General features: G+C 39.2%; 1 protein-coding gene across 1 annotated transcript in view; it reads right to left on the bottom strand.

The window, feature by feature from the left end:
- The window catches only part of LOC124585510, a 63,850-nt gene that overhangs the window by 6,479 nt on the left and 31,917 nt on the right, over positions 1-25,454 (bottom strand). Inside the window, exon 2 of the mRNA XM_047131390.1 lies at positions 9,092-9,253. Coding sequence (XP_046987346.1) covers positions 9,092-9,253 — 162 coding nt within the window. The remainder of the gene's footprint in view (positions 1-9,091; positions 9,254-25,454) is intronic.

Here is a 25,454-nt window from a genome sequence, read left to right as displayed (position 1 = left end):
ACCTAGATGCAAGACCTGTCCCATACATCCTCCTACCACCACCTACTCCAGTCCGGTCACTAACATCACCTATCCCATTAAAGGCAGGGTTACCTGTGAAACCAGTCATGTGATTTACAAGCTAAGCTGCAATCACTGTGCTGCATTCTATGTAGGCATGACAACCAACAAGCGTCTGTCCGCATGAAAGGCCACCGACAAACTGCGGCCAAAATACAAGTGGAACATCCTGTTTCTGAACATGCTGCCAAACATGATATCCCTCATCTTAATGACTGCTTCACAGCCTGTGCCATATGGATCTTTCCACCAACATCAGCTTTTCTGAATTGTGCAGGTGGGAACTTTCCCTGCAATACATCCTATGTTCCTGTAACCTTCCTGGCCTCAATCTTCGTTAGTCACTGTCCTCACCCGTCCAGCCCCCTCCCTGTTCCCATTCCAGCACTACACAGCCGTCATTTCTCCACCACACCCAGTCTTTTAATTTCTCTCTCTCTCTCTCTCTCTCTCTCTCTCTCTCTCTCTCTCTCTCTCTCTCTGTGTGTGTGTGTGTGTGTGTGTGTGTGTGTGTGTGTGTGTGTGTGTGTGTGTGGTGATGGTCTTGGCTGCAGATATCTGAACCTGTGTTCTGGGGTGGAGAGTTCTATCACTCCACCTCATAAGTCAGGGGTGCGCTACATAAAGGAAGCACCTCTAGAGTACTGTAGTACTTGTGGAGTGCACAAGGGTCTTGGCTAGGTTTTCTGATAAGCACTCACCAGTCGATAAGCAGAAATCAAAATTGGATCATACACAAAGTAAAGACACTTCAACTGTCAAAATTTTAACAGTAAATTGTCGAAGTATATGTTACAAGGTTCCTGAATTTACTGCCTGCCAGGAAAGTTGTCATGTTCAAATTTTTCTTATTACTGAGAGCTGGCTGAAACCAAATGTAGAAAGCTCTCAGATATTGAGGCATGGAATGTATATCACGAATACAGATAAAATGCCAAAAGATTGGGGTATGTTTACTACTACCGATGAAAATATTGTGCTATTGAGGTTGGAAGTTATCTGGATTTGACTAAAAGGCCTCATTGAACTCAAGTTAATTATTGGCTGTTTATATTGGCCACATAATTGTGCTGTAACAGTTGCAGATTCATTCAAAGAAAGTCTACATTGAGTAGCTTGGAAATGCCCAGATAATGTGATATATTAAACCTAGTGAGTATAGACTGGGACATCTACAGATTCATTGTAGGTGCTATGTATAGACGGTTTTGTGAAGTAGTTTTAACACTTTTCCAAAAACTGTCTTAAAACTGTCTTGAGCAGCTAGTTTGACAACTCACATGCAGTGGAAATATTTTAGACCTTGTAGCTACAAAAAAGTCTGATCTTACTAACAATGTAAATATAGGACAAGGGACCAATGATCGTGATGTCATTATAGTGATGATTGTTACTAAAGTTAATAGATCCATCAAGAAGGCTAGGAAAGTATTTATGCTAGTAATAGCAGATAAGCAGTTGGTAGCATTCCGCTTAAACAATGAATGAACATAGCTTAGTTCAGATATGATGGACATAGAGGAATTATGGGCAAAGTTTCAACTGATCTTAAATCATGCTCTGGAGACATATGTTCTGAGTAAGTGGATTAAACATGAAAATATTCTCTGTGGTTTAATACTAAAATTCAGAAAATGTTGAGGAGGAAGAAGAGATTGTTGCACTCTCAGTTCAAAAAAGAATGTATAAATGTCAACAGGCTAAAGTTAGTACAGATTCTTGCACCTGTAAAAAGATAGATGCACAAAGCATTCAGTAATTTCCATTGTTACTCTGTTGAGAACTCAAGGAAATTCAGGTGCTACATAAAAGTACTACGTTTGAAAAAGGCTTCTGTCCGGTCACTTGTTGACTAGTCTGGTGTGACAATAAAATACAGCACACGAGGAACTTGTGTTTCAGATTTCATATCTAAGAAATCATTAACACAGTAGGATTGTACAGACATAGTACCATTTTACAGTCATACAGACTTCCCTATGGAGGAAATAGTAATGGGAATCCCTGCTGTAGAAAGAAAAATGAGAGAGTTGAAAATGATTAAGGCATCAGGTCTGGATGCAATCCCAACTCGGATTTACAGAGTGTGCTCTACAGCATTGGCTCCTTACATAGCTTGCATTTGTCATGAATCTCTCACCAAGTACATAGTCCAAAGTGACTGGAAAAAGCACAGGTGACTCTTGTAAATAAGAAAGGTAAAGGAATGAACCTGCAAAATTACAGACAAATTTACTTAACATCAGTTTGCTGTAGAATTCATTCATATTCTGGGTTCGAATATAATAAATTTCCTTGAGATGGAACTGCTTGCGTCCACTAATCAGCTTGGAATTAAAAAGCAACATTTGTACAAAACTCGGCTTGCCCTTTTCTCACATAGTATCCTGTAAACCATGAATGAACAGGCCAATTCCTTATTTACAGATTTCTGGAAAGTATTTGAATATTGCCCCACTGCTGATGGTTAACAAAGTTCTGAGTATACAGATTAGATTCCCACATAGTATATGAACAGCTCAAAGACATCTTAAGTTGCTGTTGATTGTGAGTATTCATCAGAGACAAGGGTGCCATCCAGAGTGCCCCAGGGAAGTGTTGACAGGACTGTTCCTGTTCTCTATATACACAACTGGTCTGACATATGGGGTGAGCAGCAGTTTACTAATGATGCTGTGGTGTACGGGAAGGTGTCATTGGTGAGTGACCGTAGGAGGATACAAGATGACTTTGACAGAATTTCTAATTAGCTTGATGAATAGAAGCTTGCTGTAAACAGAGAAAAATGTAAGTTAATGTGGATGAGAAGCTAAAACAATCCTGTAATGTTTGATACAGCATTAATAGTGTGGTGCTTGACACAGTCACGATGATTAAATACCTAGCTGTAACATTGCAAAGTGGCATGAAACAGGACAAGGACAATAGTAGAGAAGCTGATTGGTTGGATTTGGTTTCTTGGGAGAACTGCATGGAAGTGTAGCCCATCTATAAAGGAGACTGCATGTAGAACACTAGTGCAACCGATTCTTGAGTACTGCTTGAGTATTTGGAATCCCAACTACGTCAGATTAAAGAAAGACATCAAAGCAATTTGGAGATGTGCTGCCAAATCTGTTACTAGTCGACATGCAAGTAATATGGATATACTTCTTGAACTCAAATGTAAATCTCTGGATGGAAGATGATTTCCTTTTTGTGAAATACCATTGGAAAAAATTTAGAGAACTCGCATTTGAAGCTGACTGCAGCACAATTCTATTGCCACCAATGAACATTTTGTGTAAGGACCATGAAAATGAGACAACAGAAATTAGGAGAGACATGTATGGAAGCATATAGATAGTTATTCTTTCCTCATCCCATTTGTGAGTGGAACAAGAAGGGAAATGACTAGTAGTGGCAAAAGGTACCTTCTGCCCTGCACCTTGCAGTGGCTTGTATACATACATACATTAATCCTTGTTCCATAGATTATGAGTACAACATTTTGTAATGATGTGGAATGTGTCACTTTAACATATGTTTTCTTTACACAAAATAATTAATTTTTTTTTTTGTTACAGTTACTACTTCATATCTAAGAATTCACCTATTGAGTAGAAGGAGTTGTCATTCAGAAATTCTTTTAATTTGCTTTTGTATGTTGATTGACTATCTGTCAGACTTTCAATACTATTTGGCAAATGACCAAAGATTTTTGTGGCAGCATAATTCACCCCTTTCTGTTCCAAACTGAGATTTAATCCAGAATAGTGAAGAGCATCCTTTCTTCTAGTGTTGTAGCTATTTGCTTCGCTGTTAATTTTTGAATTGGAATGGGTTATTAATGACAAATTTCATAAGTGAATATATGTATTGTGAGGTACTGTGAATATCCCAAGTTGCTTAAAAAATGTCTGCAAGGTGATATTGGGTGGGCTTCAGCTGTCATTCTGATTACACGCTTTTGTGCAATGAATACTTTTTCTCTTAAAGAAGAATGGCCCAGAAATATGATGCTATATGAAAGCAGTGAATGAAAATCGGCGTAGTAGGCTAATTTACTGATATGTTTATCACCAAAATTTGCAATAACTCTAATAGCATAAGTAGCTAAACCTAGCCATTTCAGCAGATCATCGATGTGTTTCTTCCAATTCATTTTCTCATCAATGCACACACCCAAAACTTTTGAGTATTCTGCCTTAGCAACAGACTTCTGTTCATAGTCTATATTTATCAATGGTTTTATGCCATTTACTGTACAGAATTGTATAAGCTGCGTTTTCTCAAAATTTAGCGAGAGTCCATTTGCAGAGAAACACTTAATAATTTTCTGAAAGACATTATTTGCAATTTCCTCAGCTGATTCTTGCTTTTTGGGTGTGATTACTATACTTGTATCATCAGCAAAAAGAACTAGCTTTGCATCTTCGTGAATACAGAGTGGTAAGTCGTTAACATATATATTAAGAACAATAAGGGACCCAAGACTGAACCCTGTGGGACACCATTCTTGATATCTCCCCAGTTAGAGGACTCTGCTGGTTTTTGCAGACTATCTGCACTGTTAATTTCAACTTCCTACATTCTTCCAGGTAAGTATGAATTAAACCATTTGTGCACTGTCTGACTCATACCACAATACTTAAGCTTATCTAGAAGAATTTCATCATTCACACAATCAAAAGCCTTTGAGAGAACACAAAATATCCCAGTGGGTGATGTTCAGTTATTCAATGCATTTAATTTTTGATCAGTGAAAGCATATAGAGCATCTTCTGTTGAAAAGCCTTTCTGAAAACCCAACTGACATTTTGTTAGTACTTCATTTTTACAAATATGTGACACTACTCTTGAATACACAGCTTTTTGAAGTATTTCAGATAAAACTGTCAGAACTGAGACTGGGCAGTAGTTGTTAGCATCAGATCTATCCCCTTTTTTATGACATGGTTTAACAGTAGCGTATTTCACTCTATCTGGAAAAATGCCCTGTTTCAGTGAGCTACTACATATGTGGCTGAGAATCCTACTTATTTCTTGGGAACAAGCTTTTAGTACTCTGTTGGAAATGTCATCAATTCTATGTCAGCTTTTACTTTTGAGTGAATTTATTATTTTCCTAATTTCAGTGGGAGAGGTGGGTTGAATTTCAATTTTATCACATTGCATAGGTACTGCCTCTTCTCTATACTGCCTTGCATATTCTAATGAATAGCTGGATCCTATTTTCTCTACAACATTTAAAAAATGGTTATTAAAAATGTTTTCTACTTCTGACTTCTTCTTAACAAACTTTTCATCTTCCTGTGCTCTCAGTTGCCCTGTTTCCCTTTTAACAATATTCCAAATTGTTACTGTTTTGGGATCATTACTCCTCCTAACTATAAGATACATTTCCCTTTTCTGATTACAAGATATTTTTATCCCTTTAGTAAGCCATGGCTTTTTACATGGTTTCTTTCAATTATATTTCACTGTTTTCTCAGGGAAACTGTTTAAAATATACTCACAAAGGTATCATGAAATAGGTTAAATTTCAAATTAGCTTCATGTTCCCTGTACTCCTCATCCCAGTCTAACTGTTGCAAGCTGTCCCTAAAAATCTGAATGTAAAGTATGTATCTAAATGTGGATCTAGATATAGATGTAGTATTTCTTGTGCCAGTCATCAATAAACATGATGGACAACACTGAAAATGTGACAGATGCACGCATTCATTCATTCATTTACAAATTGTATTCTATAAGCCCAGTAATGAAGAAGAGCTTTCAGGGATGTGGAACAAGTCAAGTTAAAAAGTAACAGACAGAAGTACCCACAGCAGGCTATTACATAAAGTATTCTGACAACAAATTCTTATTGGTACTAATTTCCCACATTGATAATTATGAAAATTATTTCTAAATTACCAGAAAAAAACACCCACTTAGGAGACAGCCCCTGCTTCTTCACTTATACTACTCAACTGCTAGTTATGTTAAAGACTTCTAACAAAGCATTTGTGTAACACACACAGCTTCCTTTTGGCTTTTTGTACACTGGAAAAGTTAAGAGCTGTTTAATATCAGAAATATAGTTTTGCAGATAATATATCCCTTAGACCAAATATTGTTATTAATTTGTAGTAGTAGTGGTAAAAAAGGTATTTTTTCTCTGTTTTTGAATATCTGGAATATTCAGTTTACTATCTGAAGTCAACTGGCAACCTGTTGCAGACTTTTGCACCAGAGTATAAAACCATGTTATGAGCCCTAGATATGGAGGTATAGAACATACAGTAACTCTTTTTACTTCTGGTTTGTGCTGGTGAATTTCAGAGTTCATCATGATTTCACTCTTGCCATTCATTGATCACACATATAGTTGGGGAGTATATCTACTGGTGAGGAAGTGTATAAGAGTCTATATGTCCATGGAGAGGCTTCTCCAAGATGCTGCTACCCTTTTTTCTGCACTCTACCATTACAAGGCATTTCATTCAGTGCTGCTAGTTCAATTTGAGTCCAAGCTACAAATGTTGAATTTCTGCCCTGTGGCCTGTAAGAGTCACCAACAAAAGTACAGAATGAATCACCTTAATTAACAGGTATAGAATGATCCACTGAGAATTCACAAATGAACATCAAACTGGTATTACTTAATTTTATGAGGCAGTTTTGAAATGATCATTTTTACACATTCACTGTGTCTGGTTAAAATTCTTCCATATTTCAACTTAATAGCATGAGAAGAAGGATCTCTGCCACTGTGCTGGCATGCCTGAATTGTGAATCATTGGTGGCTACCCTTGCTTTTACAATGTCAGTATTTCACTAACATCCATCAAATTGAGATGTCACAGGTTTTGTCATATTGTAGAGGCTGAGGGCCACTGCTTGAATTTTGTACCATATTGACACCTACCTTTTGGAGTGTAGTACCCCCTGGCATGATGTCATTCCATGGACTCCAAAAGATAGCAAAAGTAATGGCAGACATCCTGAGATATTACTGCTTCACTGTGGTCCACAACTTGAGGAGATTTGTTGGAGCCAACATCATGCTTGATGGCATTCAGCATTCCAGATGTAGCCAGTAAGACTGAGGACAGGTGACATTGGGGAATGGGGCACTACACGAGCACCTTAATATTCCTCAGACCATTCCAACATACTATGGGAGAGATTATGTGATGCTGGGACAGATAATTCATAGATCATTGTAGACAGACAGACAGATGCACATGACTGGAAGAATCACTACTGTTGATATCTTTAAAAGCAGCAAAAAAGTTGTATAACTGGAAGGCACCAGGCCCAGGTAAAATACAAAATTGTCATATGGAGCCGTAGCACTAGTGGAATGCCCCACAGAAGCAATAAAAGGTCCTTCCAAAATTAAATTACTTAATCAAATGTAATTCATATTTATCAGATAAAAATGGCACTACTGCGAACTTTAACAACTGTTGACTAATAACGTATCTCTTGTTGTACACAAACTGATAACACCTGCAATATGTGACAGCATCTACAGTCACTGGAGGAGGACAAGAAGAAAAGAAGTGAAATGGTGTTTCAGACCATGTGGAGTGGAGTACACATGAATTATAAATATCAACTCTATATTGATTGTACCATCTTGAAACAGACTCAGGTTAGAATTTGTATACTTTTAATATTGCGTACACCAGGGCTGTTGACTCCATTCCTTATGTTTTGCTCCTTAAGACATTCAAAATTTACTGCATATGTTCAAAGGTCTTTAGCTGCCTGGAAACAATTGTGAACATATAGAGGAAAAATCTCTACCTCAGAAATGAGATCATCAAATTCCTATAGAAAGCAGAATGTTTCAGGCAAAGGCATACTCAGCAAGAGGGACAGAGAAAGCCAGCTACTACCCCCTCCTTAGGGGGAAAAAAATTTGGAAGCTGAACTGATCTTGCAAGCAATTCAGTATAAGTTTGAGGAAAGCCACAACATATAATGGATATTTACTAATAGCAAATGTACCCATAGCCACTTGTCATGGAATTTCAAAACAATTTCATCATTCATCACGAAACTGATATGAGTGTCCTCTCAACCTTACATGTGCAAATTGAAGAACACTGATCAGCCAAGCACATCTGGTCAAAACGTCGAATGTATCTGAGATGTGTCCAAATGAAGTTCTCGAAAGTCAACAAGGTGGGCAAGCCAGGAACTTCAGCTTCCTTAAACAATGATGCTGCATGTTCTGAAATGACACCTGCATATGAAGCCTTAAAAGTTGCAGTTTTTTGGTGGGGGTACATGAAAGACAGAGTCTTTATCCCACCTATGGAAGCTACTCTTCAACAGCTGAGAAACTGAATTGTGGAAGCTGTCAATTCAATAAAAAGGGACCTGTTGATTCACATGTAGAATGAAATGATCAACCATTCTGATGTTCCTCGAGTAACACTTGGTGCTTGTGTTGAGTGTATGGTACAGTGTTGGTACGAATGTAAAACTTTGAATCTTCCTCTATCCAGTGTTTCTATCTTTCAGAGATTTTCTGTAATAAACAACTCAGACCTGTTCTTCCTTTTTTAAATCACCTATATTTTATGGCGATGTCTGCAGAACATGTAATTTGAAGAGTTTTGGTATGCCTGAGGTGAAATTAAACCAATGACAGAAAGACAGAAAACCTTTTTGTTACTTACATGTAACATGAATAGAAAATGTCTTAAGCAGGTGCCTGTGGAATAGTATAAATTTACCGTTCACATGGGCATTATCTGCTCCAACTTTGGAGATAAAATATAACCAGAGAATACCCTCTACACAGTGAAAATTCATGCTTAAGGGTAGTGATACAATGGTAATGGTAACATTAACAGTAATGACAATGATGACAAGGGCAAGATGAACAGTAGGCCAATATGTACAACAACTTGTGAACCCTTAATATCTAGCAAAAAGATCTAATTTCTCTATATCCTTTATCCATTTCAGTTGTCTCATACAGCAAAACTGTCACATCAAACTGATTTAGGTGAGCAAAGGGAAAAGTAATGAAAGACAGGCTGCTTACAAACAGAAGGGATGTATGGAGAGCAGATGGCCTGTCCAGGATGTGCTGAGGGGCAGAGTGCACGCACCAAGCGGTATGTCAGAGGCTCTGGCCCCAGTCCTTCATTCTCCTCTGCTGGTGCCCCAGTCAAAGCTGCCATCAGTGACCGGTACTGGGGATGACCTATGATACAACAGAACACTAACATGTAAAATACATTGAAAAACATGTATCAGATTGTGTAACTCTTGCTGATGGAAAATTAACACCTTGCAGCAATTGTTTCCCATAAAGTTCCATTCTAATTTACAGTTTTTACTCCATGTATGATTATAATTGCAGGATCTTACACCTATAAACAATGTGTATCTGACAACAATTTCATTATTTTGTATACCTTCACCTGCCTTCAAAGCAGTCCTGTAATTTTGTGTAAGGACAGAGGGCCCAGAGATGTCAGATGTCATTGTGCAAAATAGTATTGCATGCAGATTCCACTGTTACCAGAGTTGGTGTTGCTATTTCAGACCAGACAAGAATTCATCCCATCATGTCCACTCTGCTCATTGGTGGACAGATCTGGCAACTGTGGTGGCTAAGCGAGTTGAATATCTTAGTCACACTGGGTAATCCAAGACCTGTGTGCATAGGTCTCATCCTCTGCAGTAACCCAACTCCCTAATGTCTTGTGAGTGGCAAGAGACTGGTCTGGATGCTGTTACGTCACTGTTCAGTGTTTCCTTAGAAACATCATAGATGCACTCTTTATGGTTATAGCTCTCCAGCAGCTTGATGCACTATCACGGGTGATGCTCTCCTAGTCAAGACTATTCACTAGTGACCATCACCAACATTAAGGAAAGGTGTACTCTAGTCATGAATAATATCTTTTCTCTGTTCATCTCTAAAACTTCATCTTTCTTTTCACTATTAGATGTTTGTTGCCCAGTGATAAAATCTGACAGGAAGCCTGCTGAATGGCATCAATCCATGTAGCCCAGTTTCCAACAATTGGATCCTGATGGTCCTAGCTTGACAGAGTGTATGGAACATGATTCCTCACTTGTTTCATAATCACTGTGTAATCAGCAGTGAATATTCTTATGCAACAGTCCACATATGAATATGAGTGCTGTTACCATCCAAAAGTAGGATGACAAGCAAGTGAAATGCTTTGTAGCACTGTCACTAATGTTAATATACTGTTCACACATCGTAACAGTACATTAGGAAATCACTGGGATGGAGTGTCCATCTTGAGCCCACTAAATGATCTGTCTGAAATTCAGTGAACTGCATAGCTTGTGCTCTTCCATTCTGATGCTTACAACATCAAACCATTGTATCTGCAAGCCAGGTTCAGTTGTTATACATTTAATGTTTTTAACTCACTATACATTTCATAATCAGTCCACAGCATGGAGCTCTGAGTCCCTGACTTACCTTTCTTTTGTCAGAGCTCCACACAAATGGTTTTTCAAATGTGATCTTCAGATGTTTTCACTTTTTTTCATATGCCACTAATATGAGTAAATGTTCTTGGCTTTTTAGAGATTTTACCAATTCATTTATTGCAATGTTTCCATATTGTATTGAAAGTGAACCAAGTCAACAAATTAATTAAATTCTCAAATTCTTAAGGAAAAAAACTGATATGTTGCTGTTTTCACATTGTCATGAATCTCTGTCTGTTTCTCTACAGTTTCTGTGTTACTTGTTGATCTTGACCTGCCTGATTTACTCAATGCACCATCTACCTTGACTTAAAATACAGTTTTATAAATGTTATAGTAATAATAATAATAATAATATTTTATTCAACAGTGAATGATTCAGTGCATATGTATAAGAGCAGGTTACAATTCTTGATACATAGCATAATAATACATTCTCCTGAATACATCATTTATTAACAAAATGGTTAAATTACAAATAAAATTGTCTTCTTAACACTGTTTACATATTTTTTGAAGTACTTCTCATTCTGCATGTAAGTATGGTATTCTTCTAATGTGTGTAATGGATTTTGTAACAGGAATTTCTTTAGCTGAAATTTAAGCATCATTGTGCATAGGGTCGTTGCTTTTACTGGGCAGTGCATTGGCCAACTTTAAACCTGCACATTGTGGACTCTTCTCATAGATTGCTGTTCTGTGGCTGTTGATGTAAAATTTTTCTCTATTTATGGTATTGTACTGATGTAAATCAGAACAAATGTTGGGCTGCAGTCTTTTAACAAGTAATATGGCTTTTAGAATGTACATGTTTACTACGGTTAGTACACCAGTTTTTGGAAACAAGCCACAGCATAATTTCTTATATTTTGCTCCACAGATGATTCTTGTAGCCCTTTTTTGAAGTAGTAGTAGCTTATTTAGATTTGCTTTGGTTGTGCTTCCCAAATTTCTATCCCGTACTTCAAGTGAGAGTAAAATAAAGCATAGTATGCAGTCTTTAGGACAACAGTGTCTTTGCAGAACTTGCTAATTGTATTAATTGCAAATATATTCTTAGACAACTTACATGCTAGAGTGTCAACACATGTATCCCATTTTAGATTGCTTTGAATTGTGAAACCGAGGAATTTTACACTAAGCTCATTTCTTTACTATTCATTGCCTAAGTATAGTTTAATTTCATCATTAAAACTACTGTTGTTAAACTCCCCACAAGACATGTTTTATTACTGCTTACATTTAATTGGCTTTCATTAAAGTACAGAACAATTTCATTTGTCATGTCGTTACTTTGGGTCTCTAGTTCATTAAATGATTCCTTTTTACACAAGTCAGATGTATCATCCGCATGCAGTATTTTCAGTTTTATGCAGTACAAACTGTTTTCAGTCACTCATGTAATATTTTATTAGGTCATGAGCAGTGCCGCTTATGCCAGTGTTCCATAGCTTTTTTTAGTAGTATTGTGGCACTCACGGTCAAAAGCTTTCTCAACGTCAAGTTATACACCCACAACATGTGGCTTGTTCTCGGTGCCACTTATTATCTCTTCAATTAACTGAGCAGCTGCTGTGCTAGATGATTTATATTTTAAGAAGCCATTTTGACTTTCAAACATTAGACTGTGCACCTGGAGAAAGTTTATAATTCCATTGTATATGACTTTTTAAACTATTTTGGAAAAGGCAGGAAGTATTGAGGTAGGTCTGCAGTTTTGGTTTTTGAGTTTGTCTCCTTTTTTAAAGAATGTGTTACCTGATCTATTTTCAGTCTGTCTGGGAAGGTGCCTGATTGTATTATAATATTTACTGCTACAGATTGAGGTACAGAGATGTTTTGCCTGCACACCTTTAATGCATTAATACTGAGGCCATTGTGCCCTGTGTAACTGGAAGATTCTAGAGAGCTAGTGATGTTAATTATTAATTTCCAGATGTGGGGGCTAGATATATGCTATGCTCAGATGGACTGCCTTTAAAATTATACTGCAGGTTATTATGTTTGTCATTGATAGTTTCCTCTACTGAAGAAAAATATTCATTGAATATATTAGCAATTTCAAGTTGATCTTTTACTACCATCCCACTGTGGTCAATAATAAAATCCATACAGGATTTGTCTCTGCCTGTTCTAAAACTGTTTATCACTCCCCAGATGCCAGTAGTAACACTGTATGAAGCCTGAAGGTTGTTTGCAATGTTGTTGCTCCTGGTCTGTACTGATAAATCTTCTCGATATGTTTTGAAGGCCTCCTTTAGCTTGAGATTTTGTCTGTTATTCAACATTGCACTATGGAATAATTTTAATTTTTCCCTTGCTTCAATGATGTTATTATTGATCCAGATACTTTCATTTATATTTTTAGTTTGTTTAACTTTTGTGGCTACAACAGGGCATGTGGCATTAAAACAGTACTAGTAGAAGTCAGCAGCACAATTATCATAGGAAAAGCTATCATTCCCATACATCTACATCTATACTCCGCGAGCCACCTTACGGTGTGTGGCGGAGGGTACTTATTGTACCACTATCTGATCCCCCCTTCCCTGTTCCAGTCACGAATTGTGCGTGGGAAGAACGACTGCTTGTAAGTCTCCGTATTTGCTCTAATTTCTCGGATCTTTTCGTTGTGATCATTACGCGAGATATATGTGGGCGGTAGTAATATGTTGCCCATCTCTTCCCGGAATGTGCTCTCTCGTAATTTCGATAATAAACCTCTCCGTATTGCGTAACGCCTTTCTTGAAGTGTCCGCCACTGGAGCTTGTTCAGCATCTCCGTAACGCTCTCGCGCTGACTAAATGTCCCCATGACGAATCGCGCTGCTTTTCGCTGGATCATGTCTATCTCTTCTATTAATCCAACCTGGTAAGGGTCCCATACTGATGAGCAATACTCAAGAATCGGACGAACAAGCGTTTTGTAAGCTACTTCTTTCGTCGATGAGTCACATTTTCTTAGAATTCTTCCTATGAATCTCAACCTGGCGCCTGCTTTTCCCACTATTTGTTTTATGTGATCATTCCACTTCAGATCGCTCCGGATAGTAACTCCTAAGTATTTTACGGTCGTTACCGCTTCCAATGATTTACCACCTATGGCATAATCGTACTGGAATGGATTTCTGCCCCTATGTATGCGCATTATATTACATTTATCTACGTTTAGGGAAAGCTGCCAGCTGTCGCACCATGCATTAATCCTCTGCAGGTCCTCCTGGAGTACGTACGAGTCTTCTGATGTTGCTACTTTCTTGTAGACAACCGTGTCATCTGCAAATAGCCTCACGGAGCTACCGATGTTGTCAACTAAGTCATTTATGTATATTGTAAACAATAAAGGTCCTATCACGCTTCCCTGCGGTACTCCCGAAATTACCTCTACATCTGCAGATTTTGAACCGTTAAGAATGACATGTTGTGTTCTTTCTTCTAGGAAATCCTGAATCCAATCACAAACCTGGTCCGATATTCCGTAAGCTCGTATTTTTTTCACTAAACGTAAGTGCGGAACCATATCAAATGCCTTCCTGAAGTCCAGGAATACGGCATCAATTTGCTCGCCAGTGTCTACGGCACTGTGAATTTCTTGGGCAAATAGGGCGAGCTGAGTTTCACATGATCTCTGTTTGCGGAATCCATGTTGGTTATGATGAAGGAGATTTGTATTATCTAAGAACGTCATAACACGAGAACACAAAACATGTTCCATTATTCTACAACAGATTGACGTAAGCGAAATAGGCCTATAATTATTCGCATCTGATTTATGACCCTTCTTGAAAATGGGAACGACCTGCGCTTTCTTCCAGTCGCTAGGTACTTTACGTTCTTCCAGCGATCTACGATAAATTGCTGATAGAAAGGGGGCAAGTTCTTTAGCATAATCATTGTAGAATCTTAAGGGTATCTCGTCTGGTCCGGATGCTTTTCCGCTCCTAAGTGATAGCAGTTGTTTTTCAATTCCGATATCGTTTATTTCAATATTTTCCATTTTGGCGTCCGTGCGACGGCTGAAGTCAGGGACCGTGTTACAATTTTCCGCAGTGAAACAGTTTCGGAACACTGAATTCAGTATTTCTGCCTTTCTTCGGTCGTCCTCTGTTTCGGTGCCATCGTGGTCAACGAGTGACTGAATAGGGGATTTAGATCCGCTTACCGATTTTACATATGACCAAAACTTTTTAGGGTTCTTGTTTAGATTGTTTGCCAATGTTTTATGTTCGAATTCGTTGAATGCTTCTCTCATTGCTCTCTTTACGCTCTTTTTCGCTTCGTTCAGCTTTTCCTTATCAGCTATGATTCGACTACTCTTAAACCTATGATGAAGCTTTCTTTGTTTCCGTAGTACCTTTCGTACATGATTGTTATACCACGGTGGATCTTTCCCCTCGCTTTGGACCTTAGTCGGTACGAACTTATCTAAGGCATACTGGACGATGTTTCTGAATTTTTTTCCATTTTTGTTCCACATCCTCTTCCTCAGAAATGAACGTTTGATGGTGGTCACTCAGATATTCTGCGATTTGTGCCCTATCACTCTTGTTAAGCAAATATATTTTCCTTCCTTTCTTGGCATTTCTTATTACACTTGTAGTCATTGATGCAACCACTGACTTATGATCACTGATACCCTCTTCTACATTCACGGAGTCGAAAAGTTCCGGTCTATTTGTTGCTATGAGGTCTAAAACGTTAGCTTCACGAGTTGGTTCTCTAACTATCTGCTCGAAGTAATTCTCGGACAAGGCAGCCAGGATAATGTCACAAGAGTCTCTGTCCCTGGCTCCAGTTCTGATTGTGTGACTATCCCATTCTATACCTGGTAGATTGAAGTCTCCCCCTATTACAATAGTATGATCACGAAACTTCTTCACGACGTTCTGCAGGTTCTCTCTGAGGCGCTCAACTACTACGGTTGCTGATGCAGGTGGTCTATAGAAGCATCCGACTATCATATCTGACCCACCTTTGATACTTAACTTAACCCAGATTATTTCACATTCGCATTCGCTAATAACTTCACTGGATATTATTGAATTCTTTACTGCTATAAGTACTCCTCCACCATTGGCGTTTATCCTATCCTTGCGGTATATATTCCATTCTGTGTCTAGGATTTCGTTACTGTTCACTTCAGGTTTTAACCAACTTTCCATTCCTAATACTATATGCGCACTATTTCCTTCAATAAGAGATACTAATTCAGGAACCTTGCCCTGGATACTCCTGCAGTTTACCAATATTACGTTAACTTTTCCTGTTTTTGGTCTCTGAGGACGGACGTTCTTTATCAACGATGATAATGTCCTCTCTGGTAAGCCGTCAGGTAATTTATCGTTTCGCCCAAGGGGGGGTCCCTCTAACCTAAAAAACCCCCGTGTGCACGCCACACGTACTCTGCTACCCTAGTAGCTGCTTCCGGTGTGTAGTGCACGCCTGACCTGTCTAGGGGGGCCCTACAGTTCTCCACCCAATAACGGAGGTCGATGAATTTGCAACCATTATAGTCGCAGAGTCGTCTGAGCCTCTGGTTTAGACCCTCCACACGGCTCCAAACCAGAGGACCGCGATCGACTCTGGGCACTATGCTGCAGATATTAAGCTCAGCTTGCACTCCGCGTGCGATGCTGGTTGTCTTCACCAAATTAGCCAGCCGCCGGAAGGAACCAAGGATGGCCTCAGAACCCAAGCGGCAGGCGTCATTCGTTCCGACATGTGCTACTATCTGCAGCCGGTCACACCCAGTGCGTTCAATAGCTGCCGGAAGGGCCTCCTCCACATTACGGACGAGACCCCCCGGCAAGCACACCGAGTGCACACTGGCATTCTTCCCCGACCTACCCGCTATTTTCCTGAGGGGCTCCATAACCCGCCTAACGTTGGAGCTCCCTATAACTAATAGGCCCGCCCTCTGTGACTGTCGGGACCTTGCCGGAGAATCGGCCACTGGCCCAACAGGCGAGGCATCCTGTGGTGGCTCGGAAACGATGTCATCACCACTAGGAAGCACCCCGTACCTGTTGGAAAGGGGTAAGGCAGCTGCCACGCGGCCAGATCCCACCTTTGCCTTTTGGCGAGGCACGCGCGAGCCCACCACTGTCCACCATTCACCCTGGAGTGATGGCTGACCGGTAAGATGCTCACTGCCGGAAGACGCAGCGACATCAGGGGTTCCATGTGATTCCAAGGCCACCGAAGTAGGCATAGGTCTCACCACAGTTGCCCCAACGCCACTACGAGCCGACGCCTGCGCCTCGAGCTCGATGAGCCTAACAGACAAAGCCTCCACCTGCCCCCGAAGAGTGGCCAATTCTCCTTGCGTCCGCTCACAACAACCACAGTCCCTACACATGACTATGTTTACCCTACTCTATACGGTGACAAATTCCCAAGATAATCTTCTGATGAGCTACTCTGATAATCAAGAAACACTCACTGAAATACGAGACGCGAAAACTACGCTAGGTTTTCCCAGAAAAACTATTTAAAAGCTAAGCGCAGCAAATAAGTACAAAAACGCTTTATACAAACAGTACTCGCTGCTGCTGGTGCTCTCGCTCTGGCTGTCACAAGACATACCATGGAATGTGTGCTAATACACAGTTCATTTAGTTGATGTTATCATTAGACATAATTCTTTTGCTTACATATAGTTACTTTTTAGTGACAAATGACATCTCATTTGCTTCCAATACTGTATTGCATAGTAATTGGAGAAGGCTTGTTTTAGAACAGATATACTGTAGGAAAGATGGTTCATGTTTGTTGTTATATTATCAATACTTTTTCTTTGCTGGTACCAATCTCTCTAGTTGGCTTATGAATAAATGGGGTAGGACTGAATTCATCAAGAAGGTGGTGTGGCTTTTTGGTGTTAACATCTTTGGTTAATAAGTCTATATTTTATCCCCTGTTATTATAGTATTCACAGGCCATTTAGCCCAGAAAATGTACTTTCTATATATATTTTTGAAAAATGTATCCGTACACGTCCAGGTGGCCTACACAAACTGATAATTGATATATTTTTTGTACCCCAGTTTAGATTTATTGCAGCAAATTCTGTAATTTCTTCAACACAGAATGCATTTAAGTCGATAACACTAATATTACTTGCTTTAACTGTGAAGATTTCTACACCACCCACAGACTTGTTTTTCCTACTAAATGGAGAACAAAATGTCATGGAGAGTGGTTGACTGATGCTAATTAGGTCTCCAGTGTACCAATGTACAGTTATGACTAAAACATTAGGTTTATCAAGACATGTAATAATATACAGATCATTGTGCTTGTTTTTAAGGCTACCAACATCCTGGTGTATGACATTAAGTCTGAGTTTCCCTGGCTGGACTATTCAGGATGATTTAGGACTACCAAACTGTCCAGCAGGCTTTACGAGTTACCCAGGCTTGCCTGCAGTGGTGTTTGTGTGGCTGGTTCTGATTTTGTGGGTTTTGCCGTTCCATGGTAGTGCATTTATTTACAACATTTTGTAGAGAATTTTGTCTAATTTCCTTGACAATTAATTTCTGACTGTCTTTTTGCCTCTTTTATTCATATGCATACCATGAGCTGCACGCAGGCCTCTTTCTAGATTGCTGACACTTTGACATTTACCAGGGACACATTGTGAAATTTTTTTTGGTCCCTTCCCCCCCATCCCGCACCTTTTTAAACCAACCAACCACTGTGAAGTTTATAAGGACATGAAGCATTTGTAAAACTGTCCCTAGATCTCAGTTAAAGATGACATAAAATATATTTGTGGATATTGCTGTAACGTGTTATGTTTCATGACAAGGTTCCACAGACTCTTCTTCATTCATCTCCTTCTAACGACCTTATCATTGATTTGGGGTTGACCAATACCTTCCATCCTTATTTCCCTCATTCTTGTGAAATATTAGAAACATCACAAACATAATGATAATAAAGATTTTATTGTCTTTAGGCCATTACAGCAATTGACAACGTCAAATGAAGTTACAATTTATAATACAGTGTGATAAGGTATTGACTACTGAAATATTTTAGCTTATATTACAATAAATGTACAGTGGGTCATCTGTTGGATTATTGCATTTTACAGTTGAAGAATTCATTGATATCATAGAATGGGTGGGCAATAAACCATTCATGCAGTCTTTCTTTGAATGTATGTTCAGGAAGATCCTGTATCGCATGTGGCAGCTTATTAAATAGCTTGTGCCCTGTGACTTCATAGCTATTTATTGATTTTGATAGTCTGTGATAAGGCGTGTATATGTGTTTGATGCTTCTTGTGTTTTAACAATGTACATTTTCTCTACGTTTCACATCTTTTAGGTTCTTCTTCGTAAAGATTAAGACATTGTATATATAGAGGTTTATTACTGTCATAATATTTTGTTTAGTAAATAAGGGTTTGCAGTGAGCCTTATGTGAAGAATTTGTAATTATCCTAATGGCTTTCTTCTGTAATAATAGGATGTCATGTATATGACTACAGTTACCCCACAAGATAATGCCATAGGATATTAGACTTTGAAAAAATGCAAAATAAGATGATCTGATGTATGTTTCAGGTACACAATTTCTGAGTCGTCTTAATAAATAAATTACTCTAGATAGCTTACTACTAATATAGTTTACATGTTGGCCCCAGGATAACTTTTCGTCTAAATAAACTCCCAGGAATTTAACAGAACTAGGGTCATCAGATAGTGGCTTGTCTCTTAGAGTGAAGATTATCTGCTGAGTTTTATTTTCATTTAGCAGGAAACCATTTGCTCTGAACCAATATGCTGCATGAGTGAGTGTATTTTCAGCACAGGTTTTAAGATCATTAAGATTGTTACTGCTATGAAGAAAAGTCATATCATCTGCATACAATACAGTTGTGGATCTAATAAACGAGGGGAGGTCACTGATCATTATCAGAAACAGGAAGGGCCCCAGTACAGATTCCTGAGGCACACCTACTTTAACATTTTCTATGTTTGACAGTTCCTTACCAACACAAACTACCTGTTTACGGTTGTTGAGATAAGCTTTTAATAGTCTGAGACTGTTTCCTTTGATGCCGTAGAATTCTAGTTTCTCTAGTAGTGGCGTGTGCTCAACACAGTCGAAGGCCTTGCTTAGGTCACAGAATGAGACATGGGCAAAGCCTTTGTTCTCAAAAACTTTGAGGATGTAACTGGCTACCGTGTTTATTGCATCAATGGTTGACAGATTCTTACTAAACCCATATTGTGTAGCATTAATTATTCCTAGATTCTCAAAGTGAGATGATAATTGTTGGTACATGATGCATTCTATTACCTTGGAAAATGCAGGTACTATTGAAATAGGCCTGTAACTAGATGGAGAGTCTTTATCTCCCTTTTTGTGTACTGGGACGATCCTAGACAGTTTTAACTCATCAGGAAAATATCCCTCAAGTAAGCACTTGTTTATCATATGCAGTGGGTTAAAGGGTACAGAATGCAATCACACACTTTTTTTAGCAGGTTGCATGATATGCCATATATATCTAAGCTATCAGATGATTTCAGTTGTTTTATGACCCCTTGTTCATATCTAGGTGATACTTCGGAGAAGGTTAGCATGCTTGTATTTAGTGACTGTTTACCCCAATTTTGGGAGAGTAACTCTGATGGACTAATGTCTGGTTTGATAATTGCGTCTCCTATTTCTTTCACTGAATTAATAAAAAACTCATTGAGTGTTTGTGGTGGGATATTAATTTTGTCTTTTTTAGTATCTGTGGCAGCACTGTTAATTACATTTCAAGTGGTTTGGCATTTATTGGTGGAATTATGTATGCTGTTGGCATTGTAGGTTTTTTTGGCTTGCAGGATGGCTTTTTTGTATTCATTCCTGCATACCACATAGGCTGCTTTGGCACAGTCAGACTTCATACTATTGTATATGTTGTACAGTAACAAAACTTGTTTCTTTAGATCTGTCAGCTGTTTAGTGTACCATATATTTTGTCTGTTTTGAGATCTGGATTTGTGGCTGCTGTCCATTATTTTGATTTTCTTTATGGGAATACTATTGTTAAATAGGGTCAAGAATGCATTAAAAAATCTATCAAATATTATTTTGGCTGGCAGGTCATTACTTGATGTGTAATGTCCATCGACACTACAATGGCCAAACCAGTCTCTGTCAGCAAGGGAATTACAAAATGTGTTAATTTTATCCTCAGTTACGTGTCTGGTAATCACAGCTGTTGGGACAGGTCTGTTTGCATTGCTCCTATTGAGGGGAATTTTACTTGCATAATTTAGAGATACGGAGTCATGGTCAGAGAATGGGAACGCTACAACTTCGCATGCGTTTTCAATGGTCTTGAAGTTTACAGAGATGTTATCTAAACATGCTTTGTTTCCCTGTGGGCCTGTTATTAACATGATGTAAATTGTATTGTCTTAGTAAGTTTTCCAGATCTGCAACACTACCCTTACATTTAGTAACATCAAAATTAGCATTCAAGTCACCTCCTATTGCAATATCATAGTGTAGCCATTTAATATTACTTAATTCACTCAATAGCATGTCCATTTTTTTTCTAAAAATATGTTAATGCTTCCCTTTGGTGATCTGTACATGGATACTACTATTAGCTTACGACTATTAATGATTCTACCCGTAACTTCAAAATGCTCAGCATACAAATATTTTTTAAAAAGATTTTGACTCTCCTGCACAGGTCACACTTTATTTCCACTGCTGATGTAAACATTACAATTTGAGAGTGTTTTTAAACAAAGCTATTTCATATGGAAAACTATAGTGATAGCAGTCTTCTTCTTCTTCTTCTTGTGGTTTTACAACTCTACATGGGTCTTTGCCTTCTTAAGAATTTCCTTCCATTCTACCACCTCATTTACTTTCCTCTGCCATCCTGTCATTGCTAGGGCTCTGATGTTTCCTTCCACGTCATCCAGCCATCACTTATATAGGCATCCTTTTAATCTTCTTCCTGTTTCCATTGGAAGGGCACCTTTGTAGTTCTTGTGTCCTCAATCCTTAGGACATGCCCCAGTCAGGCTAGTCTTTTACTTTTAATTAGCCTTACAATATCATCTCCTTATATGAGCTGATCCAGCTCATAATTATTCCTTACTCTCCAGGAACCATTATTATTTTGAATCCCTCCACAAATTTTCTCTAGTATTCTTTGTTCAAATACTCCAAGTTGTTTTTCATCAGTGGTGGTTAGCACCCATGCTTTGCATCCATATTTAACCACTGGCCAATTCATAGCCTTAGAGAGCTGGTCTTTTTGTCCACTTTCTCTGTAGGGTCGCTTCCTATTGACCTGTATGCAGGATCCTCCAGAAGTTGTTGCACCTTTCTGTCATATTCTGTTTTCTTTAGGATGACTGTGGAGTTCCCCTTGTCTGCGGGCATCACCACAATGCTGCCATCCTCCCGGACTTGCCTCAGTGCCACCTTTTCATCACCTGAAATGTTGGATTTGGGTGGCTTGGTCTTGGTGAGCGCCCTGCAGGTCTCTCTTCGGATCTCTTTGGCCACACTTGAAGGTAGCGTGTTCGCCACTTGCTCAACTGCACTGACGAAGACGGTGACAGGCACATTCCTAGGGGTCACTGCAAAATTGAGGCCCTTGCTAAGTACTTTTAAGGTGGTCTCATCGAGCTGCTTGTCACTTAGATTGACCACTGTATGAGTGTCCCCAGTCTGTTGTACCTTGTTGTTGAGGTGCGCAAACCTGGGTAGTTGGCATGCCATTGACATCTTGCTGGTGCATTCTGCTAGAAACCAGGAGGCACCGTCAACTTGGTCCCAGTCTTGAGTGGTCAAGGTAGCTGCTATAGTTAGGTGAGGATCCTGGCCGTCTTCTGAAGTCAAAATCATGATCTGGGGTGTGTTAAATCTGGTCTCTAATGTCTGACACCTTTTCTCATGGCTGTTCTCTCAGTATCCACTTCTATTTCTTGTAGAATACCGGAGTGTCCTGCATTGAGTTTTCACAAGTTCAAGCGCTGGATTCCAAGCAGTGCTGATTTGGTATCCCGAGTCACGGTTGATTAAATTGTCTGCGACCTTAATCTCAATGGCTTCTTTAATGACACCGTCCCAAAATCTTGAGGTCTGTGTCACAATCTTGGTGTTATGGACTCCCCAAGGTTCACAAGGATGGGGTTCCTCTGCAAACCTATTGTCAGCGATATTGGCGCAGCAACTTGCCCTACTGCGAAATACCTGAAGATGATGTTGACACCACATGTGGGTAAATGTGCACAATACATCCGGAACTCAGTCGATTTCCTGCAATGGTTGAGCCAGCAACACATCACAGACACAGACATCATGGTTAGTTTCACTGTGGTGTCTCGCTTCACACGGGTACCACTGAAGGAGTCACTTGAGCTTATTGGAGAGAAGTTCAATAGGGCTCTCCTTGACCTATTCAGGCATGTGCTGACCTCGACGTGCTTCTTATATGGGGGTCAATTTTATGGAAAAACTAAGGGGTGGCGATAGACAGCCCTCTATCACCAGTGGTGGCCAACCTATTTATGGAAAGGTTTGAAGAGGAGGCAGTCTCTTCAGCCACATATCAACCCAAGCGCTTTTTTTTGTATGTGGATGATACCTTTGTCATCTGGCCCCGTGGTAGGGAGAAGTTAGATGAATTCCTGCTACATCTGAACTCTTGCCATCTGATCATTCACTTTACAATGGAAATGGAGAAGGATGGACTACTTCCGTTCTTGGCTGTACTAGTGAAGAGAAAGGCAGATGGCACATTTGGACACAGTGTGTACCACAAACCTGTGCACACTAACTTATACTTACAAGCCAGCAGTTGCCATCATCTGGCACAGAAGAATGGAGTGCTCAAAACACTGGTCCACAGAGCACAAACTCTGTCAGATCCTGATAGTTTGGCCACAGAAATAGAACACTTACGATCGGTGTTCAGCAGGAATGGGTACTCCTCTACAGATATCCAGAAGGCACTTCAACCTGCCAATCAGCCAAAGGATCCAGAAGAAGAACCAGAAGAGGTAAAGAAGATGGCATACCTGCCATATGCCAGACCTGTCTCTGCCAGAATCAGCAGGATTCTCCAGAAATATGACATCAAGAGCATATTTTGCCCACCCACAAAAATTGGGGCTATGCTGGGGAATGTAAAAGATGACCTGGGGCTACGCAAGCCAGGTATTTACAACATACCATGCCAGTGTGGGATGTCATACATCGGCCAGACCACCAGAACTGTAGACATCAGGTGTAAAGAACACCAGAGACATACCAGACTCAGATAGACAACTAGATCAGCCATAGCACAGCATTGTCTGGAACTTGGTCATTCAATGGATTACAATAACACCAAGATTGTGACACAGACCTCAAGATTTTGGGACAGTGTCATCAAAGAAGCCATTGAGATTAAGGTCACAGGCAATCTAATCAACCATGACTCGGAATACCAAATCAGTACTGCCTGGAATCCAGCACTTTAACTTGTGAAAATTCGACGCAGGACACTCTGGGATTCTACAAGAAATAGAAGTCACATTCAACAGGGTGATCCTTCTGTAGTTAGAGCAACATGCTTTGTCACCTTTCTTTTGTATGAACTAGATTACACCAATCTTCTGGAATTCTTTCTTGATTCCATATTAAACAGATAAGTTTACATATCCATTTGTGTAATGTAAAGCCTCTATTCTTTAACAGCTGGCAGTTGGTCCATCATTTCCTGGAGATTTGTGATTTTTTTGACAATTCACCACCTTCTGTACTTTTGTGGGATTCTTCTATTTCAGGTTCTACTATATGGTATATCTGTTGCCTCCCATCGGCACTATTCCCTCCACAATTTCTACAAAATATTGTCTGCATCTGTTCATCACTTTCCTCTTTTCTGTCAGCAAGTTTTCATCTTTATCCTTGGAGCCAATACTTTAGGTGTATACCCTTGTTTTCCTTCTTTTAACTTTGTATAAAACTTTCAACTCTAATTCCTATTATAATGCTCTTTCAAGTCTTCTATCTTTTTTTTCAGCCTTCTCTTTTCTTTCTTCTGCATACCCTTGTCACTTCTATCCTCTTTTCATTATAAGTTTTGTGGTTAATTCTCATATTTTGTTGGAGATACTGTAGTCTTGCACCTTTCTTCTGTTGCATCATCTGTCTACATTTACTGTATCATCATAACACTCCTCATTTCAAGGTCTGCTGTATCCCACTATTGTGTCTTTTGCTACAGTTATAATACTGTTCTTAATACATTCCCATGGATACCAATATATGGTAAATTTGATGTGTATAATTTGTTCAGGATATTTTCCAGGGTCCTTGGTGGATATTTTTTCTTTATGTGCTTACTGCTTTAAGATCACTGGCAACCACAAAACAGGTAACATTAGTACTTGTTTCCTCATGCAAGCTTTCCTTACCAAAAAGGGTATGGAAATGTTCTTCTTTTCCAAACTTTGCATTATAATCCCCCAGGACTATTCTTGAATAATGTGCTGTTAGCCTTTCACAGACTTCATGCAGCTGTTCGTAAAAGCTATCCACCAGATCCTCATCTGATTCTTTGATTGGAGCAGATATGTTTACAAAAGTCATACTATGGAATCTTTCTCTCATTCTGAGGCTGCATGTTCTGTCATTATATGGCATAAAGGCATATATTTTGCTGCAATGAATGCAACACCAGGATCTCCTGGTCTATCATAATGTAATGCAAGAGTAATTTAATGCAAAATTTTGCTTCTGTATCTATATGTATAAGTATATGAAGCATTTGTAAATATTATCCCTGGATCTCAGTTAAGGGTGATATAAAATATATTTGTTGATATTGCTGTGATGTGTAATGTTTCATGGCAGGATTTCATAGCCTGTTCTTCATTCCTCTCCCTCTAATGAACTTGCCACTGATC

This window comes from Schistocerca americana, chromosome 1, assembly GCF_021461395.2.
Source record: "Schistocerca americana isolate TAMUIC-IGC-003095 chromosome 1, iqSchAmer2.1, whole genome shotgun sequence".
NCBI lineage: Eukaryota > Metazoa > Arthropoda > Insecta > Orthoptera > Acrididae > Schistocerca > Schistocerca americana.
This window is presented reverse-complemented; position numbering and strand designations above follow the sequence as displayed.